This window comes from Linepithema humile, chromosome 6, assembly GCF_040581485.1.
Source record: "Linepithema humile isolate Giens D197 chromosome 6, Lhum_UNIL_v1.0, whole genome shotgun sequence".
In the NCBI taxonomy this organism is placed as follows: domain Eukaryota; kingdom Metazoa; phylum Arthropoda; class Insecta; order Hymenoptera; family Formicidae; genus Linepithema; species Linepithema humile.
This window is the reverse complement of record NC_090133.1, coordinates 27,596,718-27,622,680: the sequence shown is the minus strand read 5'-3', so window position 1 is coordinate 27,622,680 and position 25,963 is coordinate 27,596,718. Positions and strand designations below refer to the sequence as shown.

Below are 25,963 nucleotides of genomic sequence, written 5' to 3'. Positions count from 1 at the left end.
ATTCGATATGATTAATATCGATATCAATCGCTTATATTATCGATTATAACGATCTTTCGAGGATCATAGAAAAGAATGTGACTGAATGCGACAAGTTGTTTGGAAGGGATTGTCGATGTATCTTGTGTTAAGAAGAAGTGGTCATTGAGTATCGGTGACGTTGTTTGGTAAGAGCTTAAATCGAAAGGTAAGAATAATAAACACTTTCTTAGGAATGCTCATGCAAGATCAGTTTTTTTTAGTTTTTGATTAAATTGATGTTTTTCGGCTTCGTGTTTCATAAAGGATTCGGTTTCAGGTTTGGAGGGAGCAAATATTTCTTTTACAAAGATTCTCTCGACCTTGAATTTCACAAAGACGGAAGAAGTATAAGAATTCGCTGACGATAAACAAACGCGATTGTTTCTTGTTACTAGAGTCGTTCGAAATGTATATTTAATATGCAAAAATTTTTATATCCATTGTCTATAACCATGATACTATCTGCATCTTGTAGCAATAACTCACTCAAATCAATTTCCATTAACGTCATATATTTTACATGTTTCGAATTTATTTGAAGAACTACTTTTTTTTGTTCTGTTAGCATTTTTTTGTGTTTCAATACAATAGTTTCAGAGAATTACATTTATTTAAATTTTATGAATATATATATATATATATATATATATTCAGCTTTTGCCAAGAAGAGACTGGCTTAATTTACACTGATTGTTTAGTACACATACCAAGTACTAAATCTGCTTCTTTGATTGGGGTATATTTTACACTAAACAATTTATACCTATCAAAGAAGCAGATTTAGTACTTGGTACGTGTACTAAACAATCAGTGTAAACTAAGCTTTGGTTTTGTTTAGATATAAAAATTATATTAGACATAAAAGCATTTTTTGTTGTTTAATTTTATCTTTATCACATACTATAAGTAAACTATAAAAAGTGAAGATAAATTACACAAAATATAAAATTTAAATAAATGTAATTCTCTGAAACTATTGTATTGAAACACAAAAAAATGCTAACAGAACAAAAGAAGTAATAGAAACATTCAAGTCTAGAACAGTCAAGTTTAGAAGTCTAGAACACATTCAATCATCCATACCTCGCCTTATTTTATATCTTACAAAATTGTTCTATATTAAACTATATTATTTACAATATAACACAATCCAATACAATTCTTCCTTTTATCTCTTTTCTTCTTAACATTTTTTTTTATTTATATCATCTTGTAATGTTTCTTTCCAATTGACATTTCTTCTTACTTATTACTTATTTTCTATTTTTCTATTTACATTTTTATTTTATATTTTACATTTGATTTTCTTTGGTTTACCTTACATTTTCCCATACAGCACAAAATATCCTACATATTCTTAGGACATCTTGGGGAGATCTCGATGTCCTCAGAACATCCTTGGGACTCTGAAATATCCTCGATGTTCTGAGGATATCCTGAGGATCCTGAGGATATCCTGAGGATATCCTGAAGATTTGTGCTGTATGGGTTACTTTACATATTATTTGTTACATCATTATTTTTATTTCTTTTACCTTTATTTTTTTTTCCTTTTAATTACACTCCACCACATCTTATTCGTAAGTCACATCCTATATCTCCTCTGCCTACTTCTACACTTACTTCCTACGCTTTTCTTTTCTGTTTTCTTTTTCTTTCCGTAATTTCACTAACACCTTCTCTTTTGTCTCCCTTATTTTTCCTAATTTTTCCTTTGCCCATCTCCTTGAACCGTTCCTTCACTATTAAACATTCCTCCACATAATGTTCTATTTTATCTTGACCTAAACCACAGAACACACACAATTAACCTTCTTTGAATCAGTATTTATTTTCTTCTTCCATGTTTCCACAAATGGAGTTTATATAAATCATTCCAAATACAGAGTTTAAGAAAATGTTTACATTTATATAGAAATAACATTTGTAGAGAAACAATAGAAAAACATATGCTATGTAAAATAGAAACAGTAGAAAAATATGTATCGTATTTTGTCTTTAAAGAAGCTTTGCTTATTCATTATCATATGGAATCTCTCAGATTTTCAAAGTCTTCAGAGTTCTTTTTCCCAGAAGTACATTTCTCCATGTATAAATTCTCTATATAAATGATAAGTTAACAATTTTTTAAGTCCTATATTTTTTTAAGTGCTATGTTATCAATTTATCAACACGTGGATACAACACATGTATATATTTAAATATTAGTAGAAAAATAGGATTTGCATCTTTTAGATGCCTTTGATATGCGTATTGTACAGTTTCTTCAGTAGTTTATTATTTTTCTGTAGAAAATTAAGAGGAATTGCTATCTTTATCTTGCAAAATATAGTATATCGAAGAAAACTTACAATATATTGCTTTATGAAAAGAAGCTAAATATGTATTAAAATTTTTAATAATATATTTATTTTTAAGATGTCAACTGGAAGAATGTCGAAACGATTACAAGAACCAGTTGATCAGTGGCTGGCAAAAGAAGGCTATTTTCGAAAGCCTACGCCCAGAGATCCGAATTGTTTATTCAGATCAGTAAGTGAACAAATTTATCATACTCAACATTATCATTTGCAAGTAAGAAAAGAGTGCACAGAGTTTATGAAGAGGGAGAAACATTTATTTACAAATGTAAGTATCTGTCTATTCAAGTAGATATAACATTGTTCTCATGTTTAATAATTTGATACATGCATCTCGTTTTCTTTTTTTATAGTCTATAATGACATCGTTCGATTATTATATAGAAGAAATGGAGTGCTTTACAGAATGGGGAGGTCCGAACGAGATTCGTGCTATGTCCCTGCTGTACAATAGAGATATTATTATATTTATTGCAGATAAAAAAATATGTGAAAATGTGACTAATAATTATAAAGAAGGTGTGATATTACTTTGCCACACAGAATCCAAGCAATATGAGCCTGTTTATCCTATGGCTTTTGTTCAGTCAGCTGCTTATTGCCAATGTATGTAAATATTTCCTATTAATTTACATTTAGACAATGTATTTAACAAAGATTTTAAGATGTTTAATTTTCTTTTTTTTTCTTATAATTTTTGATAGCTATTGTTTACGAAGTTTTGTATAAGTATATGTATAATATGCCTAACGTAAAGACTGTTGCTGACAAAATGTTACATAATCGCAATGCAACGTTAAGACATGACAAGTTTTTTCAGAAAGGAAATCTTGACATTAGAGGGTGAGTTATAATTTTCAGTTTTGTAATACATGTGATACTTTTACAGCAAAGGGGCCTATTTATGATCAGTTAACATTGCGTATTGTGCAACATAAGTTTACTCAAAGTACGAGAGAGTAGAAAGTAGTTCAGAAAAGGACAAATCAGCACTATTTATGTTCAATTAATTGTTTTAACACGTAATGTTGTGCTACACGATTAATCGTGAATGGGCCCTTCAAGGATTGTGATTTAAAGATAAATATTAAAAAATGTATAAATTATTTGTAACGAGGTATATTTTTACAGACAATTGGTTGAAGACTTATATAAGAAAGTTAAAAATGGACATGGTGATACAGCCGACGAAGCGCAGTCAGAATGGAAGGGAACACCGCCTATTCCTTATAAAGTTGCCAAAGCTTTGGCTCCTGATTATTATCGCAATATAGAGTTGGATATATGGCATGAATTGAAACGAGGTATAAATAAATATATAATATATACTTACATTACATAACGCGTGCATATTTGAATTCATAAATGTATCAAATATAAAATAATATAAGAAAACTTCTTTGATATCTTGAAAAACAAAATGTTGAAAAATAAAATTATTTGTATGCAGAGGTGAAGTCCGCTGGCTGGAACAGGTACAATAGCAATGAGCTACAAGTCGGTGGCAAATGTTTAATAGAAATTAGTGTAAACGATCTACAACGATGCGAAAGAAATAAAAAATTTTGCGTTAATTTACCGGATTTCGATGCTAACGAAGGTGAGCATAAAATTGAGCAACAAAAACTGAAGCAAGGGCATCTTTGGCTTCAGGGATATATCCAGGATATGAAATCAAGCAAAGAGCCAGTCTTGGTTTTTATTAAAGATTTAGGAGAGAAAAAATTTGTGCCGTATGATGCCCTAAAACCCTTGCCAAATCCTAAAAAAAATAGGCAAAAAAATTGGGCACTCAATAGAAGCCATTCAATGAATTCCGATTCAAGTAAGGTTATATTGAATCATTTAATATTAACATGATTATTATACAACTAATTTTTATCTTGTATCTTGTTAGGTCGACGATGGAGAAAGTCATATAATTTCACGCGAAAGAGAAAAGATACTCTAAGTATGACAAACGGAACAACAAATACAAATAAAAATGTATCAATAAATGATGATGTCGATATTGATAACAATAACGATATTAGTAAAATCAGCTTTGAAAACGATGGATATAATAACGAAATTTCGTATGTATTAATTACTTTATTAAATTGGATTATAAAGATTACATTATATATGTAATTTATTAATGTCGAAAATTTGACAAATATTTCTAACACAAATATAATGCTACTTTATGATATAAATTTTTTTTAATTTTATAATCAAATCTGCTTCTAGTAAAACAAACAATTATCGAATAGAGGATCACAGTGCAGAGGATTGTGCGGATTGTATGATAAATGTAAGAATGTAACATTGTATTTATGTAATACATAGAGAAATACTTTCTCACATCTGTGTTTTATTTGTAGGAAAAAGCTGTTAATCAAGCTGCAGAAGTTACATCCGACAATTTACAGTCTACAGTATTGAACAATGTGATGCAAGAGACAGTAGAAGAACATAAAAAGACTGATGCTGCATTTAAAAGAATGAACAGCACTGCAAGAAACAAGACTGAAAAATCTAACAATTATGATAATAGTTTTCAGAATTCGTGCTCAAAACCAAAAATTTCAGACGAAAATTATCCTGTACCTTACAATGGTAAGTATTCTCAATAAATAACATATTATAATTTAAAATGTTATAACAAATTTGAAATTTGTGTAGTAATAATAATCTATAATTATATTATTTATAGGTAAATCACAAGTAAATACGAATGGCAATCCAAATATGTCTTATGCTATGCCAGATAATAATTATGCCTTTTATCCATATATGCCAGGAAATTTTGGGGAACACAACCAAATGGATCGTATGTATTAATTATACAGTTAAAAAAAACTGGACGTTAATATTGATTTTTAAATTGTAAAAAGCTCATACGATTTAAAAATCAAAATAAATGAATTTAAGGGCTAAAAGCGACAGCAAGATGTACGTGCTGAATAATAATGTATTTATTGAAATTGTTCAAACATTTCGATCTGACATTCTCAGTGAAATTTGACATCATAAAACCAAGCGCTTAAGAATACAAAACGAAGTATAACAGACAATTTACATTCTCTCCGTTGACGTAAATTTAAGTGTTCGTTGAAGTTAAAAATATGGCTTTTAGCCCTTTATTTCACTGATTAATTTTTATGTAGAATAGTTGCGTTTTCTTATCATCGACGACTATGTTTATTAATGAATATTTTCTTTTCCTTAAACATTAATAAATATTTTCTTTTCTTTTACGCTTTATTTTAGATACATTCGCATCAAATTTCTTTTATAATTTGCATCTGCTACATCTAGAGGTACGCAATTTTTAAAAGAGTATTGCAATTTATCGTTTCGAAAATATAAAATCAGAATGTAAATTGTTCACAGGATACTTTTCGTATTTTAAATCCAACTTATTATGGAACTGTAGCATATGGGCCGGGTCAGCACAGTATGCAACCTCTAGGCGTACCATCTAATGCTAACAGTAATTTATTAATCATATGAAAGATCATATAAAAGAATTCATTAATGTTGCATTTTATGAACAACTTTTTCTACAGATATCCCATATATGCCAGAAGAAGTAGATCGTATTGTGAATGGAATGCAGAACTGTTCATTAACGTACAATGAGGGAGCAAGTAATGAGATTCCCAACACTTCGTATTCGAACAATACTAGTGTGCCAAATGCAAGACTACCAAAGCAAGGATCGAAAAACTTAAATGGCAAAGATTCCTCGTGTCAAGCTTCGCAGAAAGGAAAACAAACTGCAACTGCTAAAGGTAATTATACAATTGTACAATTTAAAAACTCTTGTTATAAGGAAAAGTGACAATTAAAGCCATTTGCAAGCAAGAATTGTTAAAAAAGGAATTGTTTTACGAAAAATCTGATAATTGCAAAATAAATCACGTATATAACTTTTTTTGCAGGAAACAGAACGCGTAATCGCCAGCACAATGTTCGCCTATCGGCGTACGCACAGCACTCGAATAACAATTGTACTGCAATTCTGAACACATCGGGTAATACATGTGATACTCGAAGATACGATGCACTAGCGCAGCAGTCGCCACAGCAACATTGGGATGTGATGTTACATCAAATGACGCCTATGATGACCAACGCTTACGCGGCGCCTCAATATGCTCCTCCAAACATGCTACCTGCTGTGCCTTATCATGAGTTGCCTTCTCACTGCGCAAACGAGAATGGTTTGGGAAACCTTCCTTATTACTTGGGGAATGGCAGTTACATGCCTATGCCGTACTTACCGACACAACACGTCGATGCGGTCGAAAATGCAGCTATAGCTCCATATCCGCAACATCTTTATCCTGCCGAAACTTATTCAAGTTATCCACCGAACCCTGGTCAACTGATGCCAACATATCCACCGCCACTGATGTATCATCAATCAATGCAGTATCCTGCTATGTTACCGCCACCACAACCACTACCACCACCATCACACATGCAGGAACAATGGAATCCTACGCTGCAGCCTTATATGCAGTGCCCGGCTTCACAGGCCATTGTAGACTCATCCTCAAACGGACAAGGTGCTATTCCTAACGGTTCACTTTAGATTATATTAAATTAACTCAAGACTGAAAGACAAACGAAAAGTTTTTAAGACTGATAGAGTAAAACATTGCAGTAAATAACAAAGAATAATATTACAATATTATTAATATACATTATTATTATTGTAATAAATCGTTGTGTTATTTTTTGTTATTTACTGTAATGTTTTACTCTATCAGTCTTCAGAACTTTTCGTTAGAGTAATATTAAGATAATTACTATCTGAACACTGGGAGTATCAAAAATTATACGATAGTAATTAAAATTTGTTGCAGTAAAAAGATTAGAGTAACATCAGATTCTTAAAATATAGCAATATAGCATTGTAGTAATTAATACAATTATAGAATTTAATTAATACCATCATAGAATTTAATTGTATTAATTATTGTAGTTTGCTATAATATTTTGAAATTTAATCTTTACTGCAATAAATTTTAATTACTCTCGTATGATTTTTGATACTCTTTTAGTGTATTAGATATTAATTATTTTAGGCACTTAAATTTATCAAATACTTAGCAAATACTTAGCATTCTTAATCAGAAATCTCATAATGTTAATATATTAATATGGTAACGTTATGACAGTGTTATTATGTTTATATGGTAACTTTGCCTAATATATGTAACCTATATTAGGCAAAGTTACCATATAAATATAATTACACTGTCATAACGTTACCATATTAATATATTAACATTATAAGATTTCTGATTAAGAATGTAGCTAAGTATTTGATAAATTTAAGTGCCTTTAAAACGCAGTTTTTGTAAATTTAAGTTTAAAAAGACTGGAGAACAAACATGATCGAATTTCTCTTAGAATTTCAACATTGCTTTTAACGAGTAATGTAGTTAATGACAATTTATTTGCTGAAAGAAAAATTCGCGTAGTGTTCCATTAACTACAATGATAAAAATGTAACTTTTCTATAAAAAAATATTTTGTTCATGAGATTTTTGTCGATACGTATCTTAAACCATTGAAAAATATCGTATTTTCATTATGATTATTTTACGCGATGTTTTTTTAATAAGATACCGACAAATATCAAAATGGATATATATATATATGCAGAAGTATCTTTCTATTGAGATATTATTATTGATAGGTCCTTATTGTTAGATCGATATTAATCATAAGTCAGGCTTTATAATTATTACTTATCTCAATTATTTCAAAAAAATGTCCTAGCTTAAAGCGTAAAATACTTGAATTAAAACTTTAGGATACTTGAAAATTAGTATAATGCAAACTAAGATCTTGATATAATCTTTAATAATACTAAATTACTAAAAAAATGTTCCTCCATACTTATACAATTTTTACTTAAGATTAACCTTTATACAACTTTTGCTAAACCTTATACAAATAAAAGTTCAGATAATCATTTCCGTTTTATTTGTGTTTTCCTATTCCTTTCTTAGTGTTCTTATTATGATAAGTTGTGACAAACGAACTATTCGAAGGATCTGTGTACCATGATCTCGAAATTTTTGAAAGTCGATTTCAAGAGAGCATTGTGCAACGTTTGCCACAGTCGATTCTACTCGTGGAGGAAAGATATATATACTTTGTTTATTCATCGAAGTTATTTTCTTACAAAAATCAACTCCATTATCGGCACAGAATGACTATCATCATTGTGATGCTTGTACCATGTTATAATTGAAATAGAATAGCCAAAAAATAGATACTTTTTTATTTTTCCTCTTACGATATATTTACGAGAAGTAACGGAATAGTTCCTCGTGCTATCGTACAAAGAATCCGTGTCGTAAAATGGTAAAAAATCTATAGGAAATAAAAGAGTACCAGATTTGGAGTAATATCGTAACAACATTGACGCTTACGTTAAGTCAGAAAATCACAGAGCATTTTTTCTTGGTACAAATGTTATTCACATATTTGACTTGTACAATTCTTTCGTAGTTTAGTAGTTCAGTTGTACATTTTTTTTTTTTTTTTTAAATAGAATGACACGAAAGACATTTAGGGCTACTGCAGGCTCGTAATAAAAAGGGTCTGTTTAATATCATATGTTTTAATATAGACAGAGATTAATATTCGGTAAAATGTATATATACGATCAATCGGAATAATATGATGTTATAATACTAGAAATTTATTCAATTTATAGAAGATACTTTTTCATATAAGATATTCATATTTCTACTTTATCCTGAAATTTAATAATAAATGTCCTGATGAATAAATCTACGAGAATGCTAATAAAGCAAAAGAGTTCTTGTTCGATTAGCTAACAATGGAATTTGGTGTGGACTGACATCGATTGAGCGATTAATCGGTTAACAAAATCACTCTTACATCTGCATATATTTCATAGAAATTCTAATATCGAACCATACAATAATCTTCCCCATGTATATATGCAAAAAAAAAAAAGATTACTTCTGCGATACATTTCAAAAGCGATAGTTAGGTAGACTCGCTGTTACAGGGTTTTTCTTTTGATTTTGATCGGCGGAATACTACGCTCGCATATCATACAACGTGCTAACGCTAGAGGCACTCTAAGAACTGAGATTTCGCAAGGTAATCAAGAAAAGGTCCAGTGTGATACACGAAGCTTAATGTTAAATTATTTACACGTATATTACACTTGATCTTCGCTATTTACAGTCGAAAATCTCAGATGGACACACTCGAATGACATTGACATAACGGAAAAAAGAAAAGAAGAAAAAATGGAATGGTAAATTCTACGTTTCTCCGCACATTTTTTTAAATAAACATTCTTCGGAAGTGCGACGTACAAGGAAATGCTTATAGTTACTATACTCTCGTGCTGCGACTTGGTGTAGGCAAATCTATTTGATGTTTGAGGCCAAGAATTCCTCAAGTTTCATCCGTTTTCGCTGCGTTCAAGTCCGCATTTTTACGAGAATCTTTCTCTCGCTCGCTTTTTTTCTCTTTCTCTCTCTCTCTCTCTCCCTCTCATTTTACACATTTACACAATAAAACATGCGATTAGATTTGCATAGTACTATTGGTGTCTCATCAAGTGTGTTAATGAATTCCTCTAGATATAGTGCATCAATCGTATAATCTATCTGTACACTCACAACACAGTTCAGATACACAATAATATTAACATATTTAATATTGGACTAATAAAAACGGGACTGCTGAAAGATCTTACAAGAAAAATCGCGGTAATAAAAATCTTCGTGTAATCATCAATAATTTGTATCTCCGATTGCTTCCAGACGTAAAATGACAACATTTGATTTATTAAATGTTAGTCTGTTTATCGAAAGTTATTAGTAGACAGTTAATGGCGGATGTATATGCGAGGGAGGAAAACAACAGATAACGCTGCGGCGCGCTTCTCAGAAATTTTATTTTTCGCTTAATCCATGAAAAAGAGAAATCAATTCACCATAATTCTCATATAATTCACTTCATTCAGTCACTATTTATATACGATAAAGGTATTACAGTAATTTGCTATGTACGAATTAATTTTTAGCCACTTCCATATCAGATCTGAATCGTAGGCGTTACACTACAGAACCAGGATGTCAGTTCTGATTTGAAAACAACTTTTCTCTATATATAAGTCCATATTAAATATATTTTACAATAATATTATCATTGTACATGAACAACGTATGCTCTACACCTCGCGTTGCTTATCGCTAACTAACCAGCGCAAAAAAAAAGGTTTTCAGCATTTGACGAGAGTAAAACAAAATTTAAAACAAACATCATATACTTGATATGCACATATCATAAAGGATCGCTGATCGTGAAAATTTATAAATTTGTCACGACGTTAAACATTCTGGCTACAAAGTTTATATTAGGAAAATCTTGCAATAGTAATGAAGGAAATATAACACAATGACCCAGCATGGAGATTCAAAAAGAAACAACAAAAACAAATTTGAAAATTCTATAAGCGATTCGTGAAATTTTACAATCAAGTACTGATCATTCAAGTTCAGTTTAGTTTACTTAGCTTTCCTTTCTAGACTATGTTGTGTACAGATAGGGTACAACATAGGCGGAGAAAATAAAATCTGAATTAATTTCAGATCTGTGCAACAGATTCTAAAACACATTGTAGACGTTTTCTATCGTGTTTTTCAAAAAGCTGCGTTGTCTGGGAATAATGATAAAATAAAAATGAGACTCTAATGCGCTGGTTGAAGCAACGATCGACAAGAAGGTGTTAATTAGTTAAAATAGACGAGGGGGACTGGATTTGTGTGACCCCAATATGTGCGCCGCCTTGGTACCTCCTAGTAAAACAAATCTTGTGTTAATATCGATTATACATTGTCAATTATTATGTGTTAAACATAATTTAATCTTTAGGAGGCCACAAGAGTTTTAACGCGTCTTCAAACAAATCAGCATATTTTAAAACAAGTATTAAAGATGTATCGAGTTTCAATTTTTGCAATTTTACCTTTAGAGGAGAAAAAACCTAGGCAATTTATTGGACAAACTAAAACATTATTCTCTAGAACGAAATCTTCACGATTTAAAAAATGTTGCAGCCTTTTAAAGATTAAAATAACAATAGTTATAAAAATGCATATATATTATGCTAAAAAAAGAATTTATCTGAAAGATACGACTGAATACTCACATAAAAGTAGTGGTAAAACAGGCGAAAGGAGGTTATTCCTTATTTTCCTCGGGAGTAACAGTGTTGGAGGGATTTTGAGACTCCGATGAAGATAAAGGTAGCGCTTCCGCTGCGGCGTCCGTTGCATCTTGACTCGAGTCCGAGCTGTCCTTTACCTCCTCCTGCTTTTTCTCTTCGCTGGGGGCGGTACTTTTAGCTTCGTCCACCACATTCTCCGATTCCTCCGTCACTTTCTCATCCTTGGAATTAGCCTCGGATATTTTTTCAGTGTCTTTACTGTCTTTACTGTCAACGCTCTCCGCATTTTTGTCCTCATTCTGTATCAGTTTGCTTTCCTTTTCCTCTTTCTCTTCTTTTTCCTCATCTACCTCCATCTTTGTAGATTCCTCTTCCGTGTGCTTTTCATTTTTATTGTTAGATGTTTCCTCGTCCGTGTTGTTTTCATTCTTTTCTTGCCTCTTGGGACGTCCACGTCCACGACCGCCGCCGCCCTTCGACGATGTTTCTCTTTTTTCCTTCTTGGGTGGCGATGGCACTGGTGTTGTTGAAGTTAGGCCTCTGGCTGAACTGCGGGTGCGTCTTCTGCCTTCTACTTCGCCAACGGATTTGTTCATGCCCTGCAATAGCATAAATGTGCATTAAAACAAAGGAAAACAAATTTATGTTTGGGATTCGCAAAATATTTTCAAGTTTTTCAATGATTTTGGTATTATAAGTAGGAAAAAATGTAAATAGCAATTTGTATTTGGCGCCCATGCAACGATTGATTCCCCACGCTCGCGCAGAATGCTCTCCTCTTGCCGTCCCCTCGCCCTCCAACACCCATCCCCACTCCCGACTCTTTTTGCGTTCACATAGGCAGCGGCAGAGTCAACGAGGGGGACTAAAATGGAGGGAAACGAGCGGGAGAAGGGAAGGAAGCGAGAACCTTGACCATCGGGACCTCGATGAAGATTTTGGGACACGCGATAAGCCGGCCCGATACGATGCCGAAAGTTTTTCCTGCTTTAGATTACCGCGTAACATCTCCCAGAGACGCACCTTTAAGAGTGCCTCGCCTTCCTGAGCAGTTCTTTCGAGGGTGGAAAGTCTCTTGGTGCCGCTTCGTTTGTTTTTTGTCGGGGTCGGCTTCTCCTCCGTTGACTGTTCCTGCAATACCGAGTTTTCTGTTCACTTATATGTACACACACACACAACATGCGCGCACACGTCGTGTTTGTGTGTATGTGTGTACATATGCGTGCGTGTGTATCATCTATATACCGGGCAAATGTAGCTCGTTACGCAGTTGCGCGATGTCTCGAGATTACTCAAAGAACCAAGAGCCGCACGGAAGAAAACGGACGACGAGCGCACGGCAACGGCACGACGTGATAATTATGACGCTCGCGCGATAAGATTATCGGAGACCGTTGAACCGATGGTCGCCGAAACCGTCGTGTTGTTCAAGTTTCCCGCCATTTTGCCGTGCGCCCGTCCGTGTCGTCTCGTAACGTCTACACCTCACGCGCCAGGTCCGGCCGCCAGGTCGTCAACAGCGTCTCAGCGGCTCCCCCCCGCGGCATACACGCGGCGTCGACGCCGACGGTCGTCGTCGTCGTCCACGTTCCCGCCGTGATGCGACGAGACGATTTCCCGCCTTTTTGACACGGCGCCGATCGCGGTAGCCGGAACGAGAGCCGATGACGACTCAGCCCGGTCGTGCGAGCTCGACTGCGAGTAAAAAACATCCACCATCTTTGGCGATGACGAGAGAAGCTGTACGTGCGTGCGTACGTGCGTACGGCGCAGCTACGAAAAATCGCCGGACGAACGGACGGACGGCCGGTCACGGCGCGGAGGTGTACGGCGCCGTCGCCCGACGCGCGGCACCACATGGCGCGGCCGCGCCATGACGCCGCATCGTAGGATACGCGTGTACGCGGTTGCCTCATCGTCGTGTCCGGCCCTCCGGAGTCCGCTGTGAACGTATCGGAGCGTCTCCGTGGCCTCCGGGTGTTCGAGCGGAGGGGGGGAAGGCTGCCCGCCGCGCACACACGCCGCTCTCCACGGCATGAAAACTCGGCTTGACGAAGGTGTTTCTGACGTGCCCCTGCAGTCCGCTTACCTTGGACGCATCCTCGACATTGTTGTCGTTCTTCGTCTCCGTCTTGGCGTCGGACATCGCTTCGTGCACGAATCACTTACAAACACTGGGAAATCCACGGTTCTACGACGAGAATTCGCGCTGCGCCCGGTCGGACTGTTTATACGATGAGGAAGATGGCGGGTAGCGTGGGTCACGTGACACCTCGTCAAACCTCAGAGCGGGAGTTGGACGCGCCACGTCGCGTCGCCGAGGCGTACTACACGCGTAGCGACGCACACTCAGCTCTGATATTTTCGTCGGCGGCGCGTCGTTCGTACTTCGCGTACGCGTTAATGTAATTATGTCAAAATTTTTTATAGTAAAAAAATTAACAGAACAAAACATGCCACAACGGGCAACAATATGATAATATAGTTCTTTGTATTTTGGAAAACCGTGCAAAATAAAATCATATTGTATATAAATTTCTACGCATTTTAAATATAATCGCAAAATTAAGTTGTTGCCATTATTATATAAAAGCAGCGTTTTTAATTAAATAATTAAAATATAATTATATAATAATAAAAATAAATATATATAAATTTAACACGAATTACTATCACACAAAAATTAAATGCGGATAATTTTGATAAGTTAGATTTAAAGTTTTTTTTTAAATTTCAAAAAACGAAGAAAAATTCAAATCACTTCAAATCTATTTTACACCCAAAAATCACATTGCAGTTTAGAAAATCCGTTTCATAAATTATATAAAAATATATACGTTTCACGAATTACATGTTATAATTAAACGCTGCGTACCTGTTGTACTTACCTCTTTTAAAAATATGTTTACATAGTACATCCATATATTACTGAATTATGGAGCCAATAAGCTGGAGAATCACAAGCCACTCTCAGCGATTTTTTAATCGCATAAGCTGCTTCAAAAAATAAATTTTCTCATGCTTCTTCACTATGTTATGAAACATATAATGTCATAAGAATTATACATTACTTGTACTCAACAGAAGGTATTAAAGTGTAAAAGTTGTTGCTTAGAATCTAAAAAAAATACTTATTATTAGATATGCATAATACCTATTTCTCGCATTTTTTTCGTAATTACATTTCTGATGCTTGATATATCTAATATATTAAGTGTCTTAATATCTTCTTATCTCAAACGAAAATGATTAAAAATAATAGTTTGCGGCTAACGTTCATTAACTTTCGACTTGAAAAGTCTTTAGTGAGTCGGCATTCTTCGAAACCAGAATCTTGCCCTGAAATCGTCACTGCACGTCAAAAAAGCGGGAGCAGTTGGTGAGTGCACAATCAGTCTAACGGGGCCGTTATGACCCAACGACAGCAACTGCTTTCTTGACGCGTTACGAGAGTTCCAAGCACACAATGAAGTCGTAGCTTCGTCAGGGAACATCACGTAATCCTCGGTGTGATTAAAAATGGCCTGTGCTTTGTGTTCCTGTTTGCCTGTAGAAAATAAAATGAGTCAGATATTTATGATTTTGCTATTGTAACATTAAAAAAAGACATATCCCACCAACCATACTCCAAATATGCCTAAACAAGTTTATGGGCTTTTACCTGTAGTTCCGGCACCTGTGTACGCTATTAAACATCTACTGGTAGATAATTCCCATAATTTTATTAAGGAATCTTTTCCTGAGGACAGTAAATACTGAAATGCAAAATTAAACCATTATTCAATACTGTTTGTAGGAAGTAAAGCTGTGAATTTTTGCAGTAATTTATATATAAAAAAAATTATGCGTTATGTTACCAAAATTATTACCTTGCCATTCCTTGTGAAAGTCACTGAGCATACTTCGTAACCATCGTGCGCTTTTACAAAAGTGTTTATACATCGGCTGGATACGCCATCCCAAAGCTTTATACTACCGTCTTTGCCCGCTGACGCATAAGTCTTTGCATCTGGTGAATACTTGATGCTTGTTATTCCAGCTGTATGCTGGTGGCTCGGTATACTACATACAAAACACTGTGCAGTGTTTACGTCGTACAATCTAACTACTGGATGATTAGTTCCGACTATGAGAAAGTCTCCAGTTGGATGAAAGGACAGACACCGAATTTGATCAGCATCTGTAATAGTTCTAAATGCCTTCTTAACACTAGCTTTACTAAAATCGAATAGTTTTACGGAGAAATCACGACTGCCAGACACAAGTATGGGTTCTCTCGGATGAAATTCTAAACATGTCACTTCTTCCAAATGATCGTATAAAGTCCTTATAACTGGATGGCCTCCAGTTTGATCTCCAGGTGCCATTTCATCTGGCGCAGACTTAGCCAGCATTCTGTCCACATCCAAGATCTTGATTGAAGCATCCACAGAACCAGTAGCTATCAACTGTCCATCTGCTGAAAAGGCTCCTGCCCTACAGTTTCCTTTATGTGATGTGACATATGCTGTTTCATATTGCGCTGGTTCTGGAGCTTGCGTCTGAGTTTCAGTCTCAAATTCCAAATCTAATCCAGGTCCTAATGTGTTGTCAAAGCTTGACGCAAATGTGGACAAGCTGTTGCTAGTATCTTTCTTGGAACGATCTGGTTCATGAGCTGCACCGATTAACATTAAATGAAGTAGCCGATCCGAAGGTGGACATGGTGGTTCTGCCTGTATTATGTTGGACAACTGCACAGCTAGAGTCTGATGGCCATCGTAGAACAATTGACTGAAATGTTCAACACAAGTTACTTAATAAACTTAATAACTCTTTTCACCTTTATTATTCGCAAATTAAGTTACAATTATAAACTGATGTTGCAAATGTAAGTATGCATAAGAATTGCGCTTTGAACAAGAATATTAACAATAAAAGAGCAATTAATAATCTCAGCAGGCAAAGTGCTTTTAAAAAAATAAAATTAAGTAAAAAAGCAAGATGCAGTGGAGTGCATGCAAACAAAATAATTATAAACAACCTTATCATCAATCTGTAGAGCTGTTCTCTACTTTTTATTATGTTCTTTGGATCCACCTCAGGCTCCTTCATCGTGCTGTGGCTTGTCGTGTTTTCTGAAGGTGACTGAATGTTGCCGGCTTTTACGAAAATCACCGAAAGAATAGAAAGTATAGCAAATCGTCCATCAATCAATAAATTTACTTTGATTCGGTAATTTATTTATTTATTTTTTTTATATTTATGGTGTCACTTGTATAGATTTGAATCGATAAATTTTTTTCTTTTTTTTTGCTAGGTTAAACGTCTTCAGTTCTTTTAAGTTCCTTTTAACATAAATTAATCAATAAATTGGTTTTTTTATCTTCGAAATGTTTTCAACTTAATTGAATCGATCGACCCGGTTTCTTTGCAGGTTAAATCGTGTTATTGTCAGAAATCCGCTTATATCATAAACTAAACATATATAAATAGATATAGATATGATAGATTCACATTGTTCTCATCCGCCGTACGACATCTGGTATACAATAAGAGAATTAATTTTTTAGGAACTAACAGGTATTAGATAAAGTTTCTAGAAAATACATTTTTTTATTCAATGTTGGCATCTCTTACATGCAATTATTGGATGTATGGTAAGTTTTCCATTACTGTAATGTGATTGGTTCGTTCCAGCAACTGAAGCAATACGGTATTTTGAATCTCGACATTCAATATGAAATGGCGATCACTCACGGAACGCTTTGCGAAATACGTGCAGTATCCAATGCAATTTCCGCAAATGTTTGATCATCGAAAGCATATCGCGAGCGTAAATGAATATTGAGTTCATATTTATGCGTCTGGATGTGTGGTAAGTGAAATGGGCATACGTAGTATCACCCACGATTCATACGAATTTTTGTACCGAAAAGTATCGAATTTTGATCGCACGGCATTCATGTATTTTAGCGATCGGTCTTGACGAATCCAATATGCTAAGGAACCTCGTCGGCAGGTATTACGCTGAGGACAATCTTGGTAGATAAATTTACTTTTTATACTTATAATTTGCTTCTAAATAATTATTATCTTTTAATATGTGGAATAAGTAGGCTACAAGGTCAATGCTAGATTTTAACAAGCATTTTTCTCTATTTTTTGTTTTATTTATTTGTTGATTCAAACAATCGTTTTGATTGCGGTTGTGCTCTTCTTAGCCTTGTAGTCATATTATTCCACATATTAATATTTTGTTAGAAACCGTAAGACCACAATACGACATTATATTATTATATATATATATATATATATATATATATATATATATATATATTTTTTTTTTGCTTTACTTTTATTAAACTAACCTATTATATATTTTAATTGTATTTTTATTTCTTTTTGTTTTTATTTTATATAAATTTATGGAAAATTATTATTTATTTTTCTTATTCTTGCTTGAAAAAAATGATTTAATATTTTTAGTACATTTAAAATTTTTTGATTCTGTTTATTTCTTTTGATGTTATTTTTTATTTATATATTTAATATGATATTATGACATTATCAGTACTTACAAGTCATTTTATATTTTTAGATCTTTTGGAATTTTGTGCAGCTGTATCTTCCGCATCTCTCGGTGAGTTCTCTTTTATCTATCATATCATTACAAACTTATTAATATTAATCTGAAAACAGTTGAGTGAAAATAAGCACAACTTTTCTTGATATTTAATATGATGTGCTTCATATTTATTATTAATTGTGATAATTCGCACTTTTTATATAATTCGCAAAGTAAATACAATTCAGCGTAGATAATCGCAAAGTTGATTAAAAAGTTCATAACTTTGTAGAATATATTTTTATCAATTTTATATTTCGGAAGACGAAATCTGCGTCGGAATCTGAAAAGTCGTTATCGAATCGCAAAGTCACTTGGTCGCACGTGGAATACGTAAATCATATAGTTACAGTTTGCGAGTCCGTGACTCTATCAATGCAATCACCCGGGTGCTATAGTCACCCGTGAGAATCAAGACGCTAGAGCACGTGCCGCACGGGGTGCGGACAGGCACCATCGCGCATCTCCTTATCTCGGCGCCACGCGCCACGTCGCCGCGCTCGATTCTATTTACGAACAATAAACACAATGCTCCTATCACGTCGCTTGAGTAGCGACGCTGCCCCAGTTTCACTTTGCCAATAATGATCGCTTCGGAGACACCAAACAACTTGCGCTTGCTCACACTGCACGCTTTAAATGTAGAAACACAATCTGAGTAATATACGACGCGGTGAGTAGTATCGTTTTGTTCGGCCATCAATACCGCACACTCTCATGCGATTGTTTACATCGAAATTTACTTAAGGGTACAACGGGAACATAAGACGCTTAAGTTATTTCTCTATTGCTATGTGTGTATATTGGATTGATCAGAAAGTTCCTTCGAATTTCTCCGTGAAATGAAAGACAAAAGTCCAAAGAAACTTTTCCGATCAATCCAATATATATTGCTATATATACTTCTGGAAAATATAATGAGACTAATATCGGAGAATTGAAGTGAATGTTTTAATATTATACATTATAAGAGGATAATAATGTGATATGGAAGGAAAATAAGAATCGAAATTTAGAGAATAAACTTTATATAAGAAATATATTACATTCAATAGCTTCCATTACCAGAGCTGCACTTTTATGTATTTCTTACTGCGATGGAAATTTTACAAATCACATACGTTAAATTTTTTATTTATTCTACTTATATATTTTATTTAATCTCATTTTATAAATTAATATTTCCGGCGATTTTTTGCAAACATTTTTATGTAAAAAAATGAAAGCGTTATGTCACAAAGTATAAGATTCTAATATATTTAACATATAATAGCTAGTACACATTCGATGATATACAATACTGAACGTTACAAAGTCGAGTTTATTGCCGGGAGAGTCTTAACGGTATTGTCGACGAGTTTCTTTTTTTTGCGCGTTCTAACAGGTTGCAGAGCGATGATGCGCGCGTAGCTCAATTCCCGTTCCCTTTGCTGTTCCTCGATACTGATCTTGTTCAGCAGAAAGGGACCGCTAGTCATCATACAAAATGCGCCAAGCGGCGCTAGAAATATTATAGTGATGAAGGATATTCTCATCACGTCGAGGGCTAATTCGATTTTTGTAGGATCATCTTCTTTTCTAGCACGCTCAAATGCCATCGGCGCTAGTGCTGCCTAATTTTCCAAAAAATTGAGATTTATCAAAATTATTAATTTTATCGGCATTTAAGAGAATTCGCGTAATCGAACGGAAAAATGTTCTCTTTTTACCTGCAAAGTTCCTTTCGGCATCCAAGCTATAGCGATAAAGAATCGTTCTTTCCACGTAAAAGGCATTCTAGACGTTGTTAAGAAAGCGGTAATACAACGCATCTGAAAGGAAATTGTATAGCGTAATTACGTAGTGTAGCAAGCAAATTTACGACCTGCAAGAATACATTCATTTAACATAATATAATAAAATTATTGTTATTAGTCGACATTTTGAAATTTTTTCGCAAGCGCGTAAAAGATTAGGAAAAATAATATTCAAGAATTTTCTGCTCGCGTGCTTTGAGAGTAAATTATTTCTTATATTATTTTATTATTATTTACGGTAACTTACGGATATGCCCATGAGTATGCAAGCGAGATAAAGCCCAAATCTAGATATAGCCCAGTTTCTAAAATCAATATCGGCGCCAATTACGCCTCCTAAAATCGGTTGCACGAAATACCATAGGAAATAAAACGTTTTGTGAAAAGGCGTTGTCTATAAAGAGAATAATTAGTATAAGATTTCTAATCGTCTTTTATATCGGGAATAATATCTGACATAAGCTACGTAAAGAAGATAAATTTTGATGAATTAAATATTTATTATTTATATATATAGAGACTTACATCGTATGAAACTGTTAAGATTCGCCATCCATGAATAGCTATGAATGACAGTATAATAGTGGCGAGATATCCTCCACCTGTGACCGCCAGTTTCGATGCCGCCGTGGTGCACATTAAAGACGCGAGAGCTAAAGCACCGATCCGATACCACGTTGCGTATTTCTGATATTCAACGTAAAAAAAAAAAAGGGAGAACAGCGGTCAAATGATAATTTATGTACAGCGATTGGAAATATTCATCCACATGCCGATCCATAAGTTTGAATGAAAGATTAAAGTTCCGTTTTTGCAAACTTTATTCTCCCGCATCGCGCTGTAGAACGATATTTTAATAAAACATCGCGAAAAGGCGTTAATAAGTCTGCCCTTGTTAGTTCAGATTACATGAACGTGCTCTCGCGATACGTGACCTGAATTTTGCAAGCCCCCGAACGCGCGAGAAAATGAATAAAGTACCTACGTGATTGCGATGAGGGAAAAAGGCCAGGGCAAAGCCCAAGATAATTCCCACTATAAGTCCCAGGAGGAAATCTCGAATCCCGCCGGGGATATAGGACCACCATTCTGTTCTCCTGTCATCTAGGAAGATGCATGGCTCGTTTTATGGAAAGCTCTTTGTATGCTTTAGCTCTTTTTTATGTAGCTTGTACCAGTCGATGCTCGGTGTCACAAACCGCTAATGTATTAATCATGGATTGTGAAATATTTTAATTGTAATTCACAAGATGATTCATAATCTTAGGTTTCAGCTTGAAAATTAACGGCTGTGCCGAGCAAAGCTATGATTTTAAACATAAATTGGTATAAAGACATACATTCTTGTCGTTATTCATCTTTGTGAAATGTTTATTGATGTTTTTTAATCGATATTTTTTGTCGAAAATTTGAAACATCCCTTCTGCATATTAAATTTTCCGCGTTCAAAGAAATAAACGAAAGAATGATCGTATGAATTACGGTGCTTTACACGATTTTTGCATACCGTTGCTGAAAACGAAAGAGAAGAAAATGGAGAACAGAGACACGATGTGAACATCATCGATGGATGTCGCCGTGCATAATAAGCTGGCCAATCCCTTGTCTTCTCCGTAACCGCTTTCAGCCAAAGTCAGCATACAGTGGACAGTCACTACGGGAGACATGCAAGCCACGATTGTCCTAAAAGCAGACCTTATCATTGCACACACCTTGTTTTAATTTCGCAAAAATAGAAGAGCTTTAGAAAGAAGAAGAAATTGAATAATCTTCTCTCTAAGATATTAAATCTAGATAGATACATTGAGAAATTTTATTCTCCGGATGGATAAGATTTTCTATCGAAAATTGTGCAGCATGAACCCACCCCGTCATTAAGGACCAATTCCACGGATATTCGAGGAGGTATCTGCACGAAATGCTAACCGTCAGCATTTCGATGGTGCACGGTACGAGCGCGAGGATCATCACGAACACCGGATGCGCCCTGAGCGCGGTCGTTGTCAGTTGCAGCCCGGCACGTACCATGATGAAGGTCAGGCAGAAGGTCCTGATCTTTGAGGTCGTGCCCGGTCCGAGCTCGTCGTGTATGTTGTAGATATCGGTGTTGCGCAGTATTATGCCGGCGAGGAGCATACCGAAGACGGGCGGGAGGTGCAGGCGGGGGATCCAGGCAAGGCTCCAGCCGAGCGCGTAGGAAAAAATGACGAGGATGAAGAGGCCGAAGATGCTACCGCCGGGTAACATCGCGTCGCCTAGCAGGAAATACAGAACTGCCCAGGCCAGTAAGGTTATGCCACTTACGGTAGCGAGCCAGAAAAGGTCTGCCCAGGTCAGTTGCAGCTCGAAACACGTGGAAATTACGTCGGTTACGATGATCTCTCGTAACACCGGATTGCAGAAGGTCGCCCGGTTACAGCAGGTATTGTCGTCGTACTCTTCATCCTCGTCTCTCTCCTCTGGATCTCCGGATATCTGGATCGGTCTGGGATACGCGCCATTTTTGAATTCTATTGTCTAGCGTCTTTATTGCGCCGCGTCGTATTGTTCACGTATTGTCAATGTTTAACCGCGTGGAAATGATTACACCTTGGATCGTCGCTTGTTAGAACCGATTTCACCACGATGTTAGAACTGCTCGCCGATTCACTCACTTCTCTCGTAAGTGTACATTATTCGAGGTTCGTGCGTCCGTGTAGGTGGATGTAGTTGGTTCATCTTCAGGAATAGGTTGCATAGGATACAATAGCGTCCGCTTTATCTACTTGTACCAATATGATAATACGTTTATCAAATTGATCTTGAAATTGAATTCCTTATTGGTTCTTGCTACACGCAAATAAGTGTCCATGTCATTGCGCCGACTAATGCATGAATCTAACAGAATGTTACAAATTTGTTCCTAAAAATGCTCGATCAACTTCATGCTGTATTTCAGAAGAACATATTTATTCTATTATTTGTTTTTTAAATGCTCCTATTAAAATGAACATACTACGCTTAAAGAAAAAGATCATTTTCATTATTATAAAATAGCAAAGTATATAAATCTCGCTATAATATGCTGAGAATTCTATTAAAATTGTGTTTTCTCGATTTGTTTGCAGGATTCAACATGGAGAGTGTTTAGAGTTGTCTCCTCGATTACACCGAGCAATTCTCGAGAAAACCTCCGTTACTCTTTCGCGAATGCGCGCGACAGCAATCTCATTTTTTAATGCAAATAGAAGCTATTACCGACGATATGCTTGCTCTTAATTTATTCCATAATCGAGACATTTTCGTGAAATATTCGTGGTTCTACCGGGCGGAATATCTTTTTTCAATGACGAGGTCATCAAGGTATATGCTCCGCGAAATGGAAAGAGAAAGAGAGGAAACGTAGATGGGGGAATGTGGGAGAAAGCGAGAGAAGCTTTAAAGAGGCAACCGACTGTTCGACGAAGGCCTTCAAAGGATTCCGCGGATATTGAATAATTCCAGATACGCGTCGTCTTATGAAATATTCCCGGGTTAAAGCATAACTTTACGGGACTGACCGGAATCCCGCGTTTCGTCTTGAAGTAATTACGGTGGTGTCGCGAATAATCGCGAGAATCATTTTGCTCGCTCGTGTTAAAAGAATTTACCTCATTATTCATCACGGTTAGATGTAACTTTATTGCCGAAAATTGCATGCATGTGCGTTTATATTTCATCTTCGAAGATTTGCGATCTACACAGTAGAGAATATGACTCTACGTGTCGCAATTTTTCACAGCCGTCAGTCACGGCAAATCGTCGTGAAAATTTCAAAAAGAAGAAGAATGGCGTGTATGCCGGGAAAAGTACTCGTGGAAGTGGTATTTTAGTATTCGGAATCAAGTTACCGTAATGTAGGTCGCGTTTATGATCATCTCGCGAACTTTTAGAGTCTCCGAAATTCGCCGCATCAGTGAAGGTCGACGGCTGAATGGTTGAGGAGCGACTACCACTCTTTTGCCGAGAGCGAGAATTACTAGATGAGGCCTGAAACTGCCAGTTTTTTCGGCGTCAGCTTGCGGCATACGACGTGGCGTTAAGTTAAAGTCTTCTTCACCGTGGCCCAGTTTCTCGACTGGATTATGCATACGACATTTGACATCTGCTCGGATTCCGTGGCGTCTGGGGGTAAGTCTGTTTTGACACTATTTTACAAAAGAATTCTTTGATTAGCCTGGAGCTACATATTTTCGAAAAAAAGTTTTATCACGCGTCAATTTTTACAAATTTTCAATATTTGGATACCTTTGTATCTTCGCAATTGATCTTTAAGCTTTTTTAAATAAAAAAATCCAATTTGAATTAGATATCAGATAAATGAGATATTATCTTTTTAATTACGAAGCATTGTAAAAGTGAATTTCAACCATTTAAAACTCGAGAACTTTTAGCGTTTGATATTTTTTTTAAAGAATCTATGCGCTTCAAGTTTGTCATGGAATGTTATCACAAGTGATGTGAATGATATGCTTCGAAAATGCCGTCATTATTCGAAAAATTCATAAAGAAAATCATTTTTATCGGCGATCCATAAAACTTAACTATTCGTACAACTAATTCGGGGTTCTGTGCGCGCGCCAATAGCATCGCCTATCTTTCTTGTATCCACCAACTTCCTTTTGAACCCCCGCCGTTTCGCTCCTACGCGCGCGTTCTCTCAACCCCTCTTGCTCCATTTACCCTCTCCAGCACCCGTAGTTCACTTCCACTCAGTGCTTCTACCCCCGTGAGAATATTCAGTTCGCGAGCGATGCTCGCCGTGATCGTGCCGAAATTCTGATTGGTCCGTTTGGTTTCGCTACTACAAGGATTATTTTATAGCAAAAAAAAAAAAAAATTTTATTCGTCAATTCTTCGCAAGTTCTATTTGCGTTTTTGAAATCGTGTACGCGACTTCGTGCGTGGTGGAACCGGTAAATCCAGTAGATGCATATGCAAGCCGATCCTGGGATTGTCGTATACAACCTGTGAGCGATTTGGTGATATAAATCGGAGGACTCGACACTTGGAATTCACGCAAGGTAAGATATCTTTTTATTATATGCGTTATAATGATATTAATTTTATACATTTATTGACTGTGTTAGTATGAAAATGATTTATTTCTCAATTTTCCAATCTTTGGCACACACATAAAATATCTTAAGATTTAATTATTAATTAAATATCCATTTTTTAATAAAATTGTTTTAAAATCAATCGAATAAAATTTGACTATATTTTCGAAGCATATCATAATGTTGCAGCATTGATAATGCTGATAAAGAAAGATGGGAAAATATAAGGGCTTTACGCATGAATTTTGGAGAATATTTTGAGCGAAAAGAAATATTGAAATCCACAATTGTTTCAAACATTGCGCTTGTTAGTGATACAATAACAATTGATTGAATAAACAAAGAGACAACAGCGAAGTACAGGGTGATATAAATACAGTCGCGTTGTGACTTTGTCGCAGGACGCAAGTAAATATGTTGCTGCACTTTATGCGGTTAATTTCGTCGTTTGCAGGACGCGCCGCGTAGCGTTGTTTATTACGTGAAGCATGACGCGCGGTCTTACGCGAATTATCGCCTTTTATACCGAGTATGCTTCGCGACGGCAAAACTGTTAAAGGAGATAAAGAATGTATGAACTTGGGGAAAGAGCTGTATCAGCTGTCGCGTAAAGTTTTGGCGTGTCTCCAAGATAGGTACATATTTCTGCTACACGTTGAGGATCGTGTTAAGATGTTGTCCGATAAAGCATCAAAGTACTCGGCTAATAGCTTAATAAGAATATTATGCGGTGCCATTAAACTCTTTAAGAGCTAATATTGGAGATATTGGAGAATCCGTTCCAGATGGCGAAATATGTCCGTATTTACGATATAACATATATTTCGCATATTGTACATCGCATCGTATTGTTAATTAATCCTTATTTCGATCGAGCC

The 25,963-nt window shown here is 35.4% G+C and overlaps 4 protein-coding genes and 2 long non-coding RNA genes across 14 annotated transcripts; 2 read left to right on the top strand and 4 right to left on the bottom strand.

Annotated features, from left to right (window-relative positions):
- The first annotated feature begins 27 nt into the window (after window positions 1-27).
- Window positions 28-8,355, top strand: LOC105671398 (uncharacterized). 5 transcript variants are annotated; one of them, XM_067357811.1, is made up of 15 exons: window positions 65-187; window positions 299-429; window positions 2,440-2,649; window positions 2,735-2,987; window positions 3,086-3,224; window positions 3,513-3,685; window positions 3,832-4,206; window positions 4,279-4,456; window positions 4,611-4,674; window positions 4,745-4,979; window positions 5,077-5,193; window positions 5,634-5,683; window positions 5,739-5,856; window positions 5,933-6,157; window positions 6,308-8,355. In XM_067357811.1, the coding sequence occupies exons 3-15, from the start codon at window positions 2,440-2,442 to the stop codon at window positions 6,961-6,963; spliced, it is 2,793 nt and encodes a 930-aa protein (XP_067213912.1). In that variant the 5' UTR covers window positions 65-187; window positions 299-429; the 3' UTR covers window positions 6,964-8,355. The 5 variants fall into 5 exon arrangements, with proteins under 5 accessions (XP_012220948.1, XP_067213911.1, XP_012220951.1 ...); XM_012365525.2 differs by lacking the exon at window positions 299-429 and having other exon boundaries at window positions 28-187; window positions 5,757-5,856; XM_067357810.1 differs by lacking the exon at window positions 299-429 and having other exon boundaries at window positions 28-187.
- Window positions 5,575-6,788, bottom strand: LOC137000641 (uncharacterized). The gene is made up of 2 exons (XR_010890907.1): window positions 6,650-6,788; window positions 5,575-6,572 (listed from the first exon to the last, which is right to left on the bottom strand). It is a non-coding gene; the product is annotated as an uncharacterized lncRNA (long non-coding RNA).
- A 928-nt stretch (window positions 8,356-9,283) lies between the features above and the next one.
- Window positions 9,284-13,994, bottom strand: LOC105671399 (uncharacterized). 3 transcript variants are annotated; one of them, XM_012365530.2, is made up of 4 exons: window positions 13,694-13,988; window positions 12,628-12,735; window positions 11,587-12,203; window positions 9,284-11,233 (listed from the first exon to the last, which is right to left on the bottom strand). In XM_012365530.2, exons 1-3 carry the CDS (start codon window positions 13,748-13,750, stop codon window positions 11,619-11,621), a joined length of 750 nt encoding a protein of 249 aa, XP_012220953.1. In that variant the 5' UTR covers window positions 13,751-13,988; the 3' UTR covers window positions 9,284-11,233; window positions 11,587-11,618. The 3 variants fall into 3 exon arrangements, with proteins under 3 accessions (XP_012220953.1, XP_067213924.1, XP_067213923.1); XM_067357823.1 differs by lacking the exon at window positions 13,694-13,988 and adding an exon at window positions 12,850-12,872; XM_067357822.1 differs by lacking the exon at window positions 12,628-12,735 and having other exon boundaries at window positions 10,313-11,233; window positions 13,694-13,994.
- A 632-nt stretch (window positions 13,995-14,626) lies between these two features.
- CstF50 (cleavage stimulation factor subunit 1 Cst50) lies at window positions 14,627-17,037 on the bottom strand. Its single transcript, XM_012365141.2, has 4 exons — window positions 16,628-17,037; window positions 15,474-16,377; window positions 15,266-15,359; window positions 14,627-15,151 (listed from the first exon to the last, which is right to left on the bottom strand). Exons 1-4 carry the CDS (start codon window positions 16,696-16,698, stop codon window positions 14,907-14,909), a joined length of 1,314 nt encoding a protein of 437 aa, XP_012220564.1. The 5' UTR covers window positions 16,699-17,037; the 3' UTR covers window positions 14,627-14,906.
- Window positions 17,038-17,219: 182 nt separating this feature from the next.
- LOC137000642 (uncharacterized) lies at window positions 17,220-25,954 on the top strand. Its single transcript, XR_010890908.1, has 4 exons — window positions 17,220-17,461; window positions 17,560-17,628; window positions 18,185-18,226; window positions 23,115-25,954. It is a non-coding gene; the product is annotated as an uncharacterized lncRNA (long non-coding RNA).
- Window positions 18,007-23,229, bottom strand: LOC105671188 (sodium/hydrogen exchanger 9B1-like). Of its 3 annotated transcripts, none has more exons than XM_012365134.2 (8): window positions 22,662-23,223; window positions 21,875-22,492; window positions 21,515-21,690; window positions 20,993-21,111; window positions 20,533-20,694; window positions 20,255-20,401; window positions 19,921-20,022; window positions 18,013-19,824 (listed from the first exon to the last, which is right to left on the bottom strand). In XM_012365134.2, exons 1-8 carry the CDS (start codon window positions 22,742-22,744, stop codon window positions 19,519-19,521), a joined length of 1,713 nt encoding a protein of 570 aa, XP_012220557.2. In that variant the 5' UTR covers window positions 22,745-23,223; the 3' UTR covers window positions 18,013-19,518. The 3 variants fall into 3 exon arrangements, with proteins under 3 accessions (XP_067213915.1, XP_012220557.2, XP_067213914.1); XM_067357813.1 differs by having other exon boundaries at window positions 22,597-23,222; XM_067357814.1 differs by lacking the exons at window positions 20,533-20,694; window positions 20,993-21,111 and having other exon boundaries at window positions 18,007-19,824; window positions 20,255-20,343; window positions 22,662-23,229.
- Window positions 25,955-25,963: the final 9 nt, after the last annotated feature.

What these genes read in the sequence shown, in the direction of transcription:
- LOC105671398 (XM_067357810.1), top strand. Translation starts at nt 2,440, where the DNA reads ATGTCAACTGGAAGAATGTCGAAACGATTACAAGAACCAGTTGATCAG. An exon ending in TTATCCTGTACCTTACAATG is followed by an intron (nt 4,980 to 5,076) that starts GTAAGTATTCTC and finishes TATTATTTATAG; the next exon opens with GTAAATCACAAGTAAATACG. An exon ending in ACAAACTGCAACTGCTAAAG is followed by an intron (nt 6,158 to 6,307) that starts GTAATTATACAA and finishes CTTTTTTTGCAG; the next exon opens with GAAACAGAACGCGTAATCGC.
- LOC105671399 (XM_012365530.2), bottom strand. Translation starts at nt 13,750, where the DNA reads ATGTCCGACGCCAAGACGGAGACGAAGAACGACAACAATGTCGAGGAT. An exon ending in ATGTCGAGGATGCGTCCAAG is followed by an intron (nt 12,736 to 13,693) that starts GTAAGCGGACTG and finishes TCGGTATTGCAG; the next exon opens with GAACAGTCAACGGAGGAGAA. An exon ending in AAGGCGAGGCACTCTTAAAG is followed by an intron (nt 12,204 to 12,627) that starts GTGCGTCTCTGG and finishes ATGCTATTGCAG; the next exon opens with GGCATGAACAAATCCGTTGG.
- CstF50 (XM_012365141.2), bottom strand. Translation starts at nt 16,698, where the DNA reads ATGAAGGAGCCTGAGGTGGATCCAAAGAACATAATAAAAAGTAGAGAA. An exon ending in CTCTACAGATTGATGATAAG is followed by an intron (nt 16,378 to 16,627) that starts GTTGTTTATAAT and finishes TGAACATTTCAG; the next exon opens with TCAATTGTTCTACGATGGCC. An exon ending in CTTTCACAAGGAATGGCAAG is followed by an intron (nt 15,360 to 15,473) that starts GTAATAATTTTG and finishes TTTGCATTTCAG; the next exon opens with TATTTACTGTCCTCAGGAAA.
- LOC105671188 (XM_012365134.2), bottom strand. Translation starts at nt 22,744, where the DNA reads ATGCAACCTATTCCTGAAGATGAACCAACTACATCCACCTACACGGAC. An exon ending in TCTTAACAGTTTCATACGAT is followed by an intron (nt 20,402 to 20,532) that starts GTAAGTCTCTAT and finishes TTCTCTTTATAG; the next exon opens with ACAACGCCTTTTCACAAAAC. An exon ending in TGCCGAAAGGAACTTTGCAG is followed by an intron (nt 19,825 to 19,920) that starts GTAAAAAGAGAA and finishes TTGGAAAATTAG; the next exon opens with GCAGCACTAGCGCCGATGGC.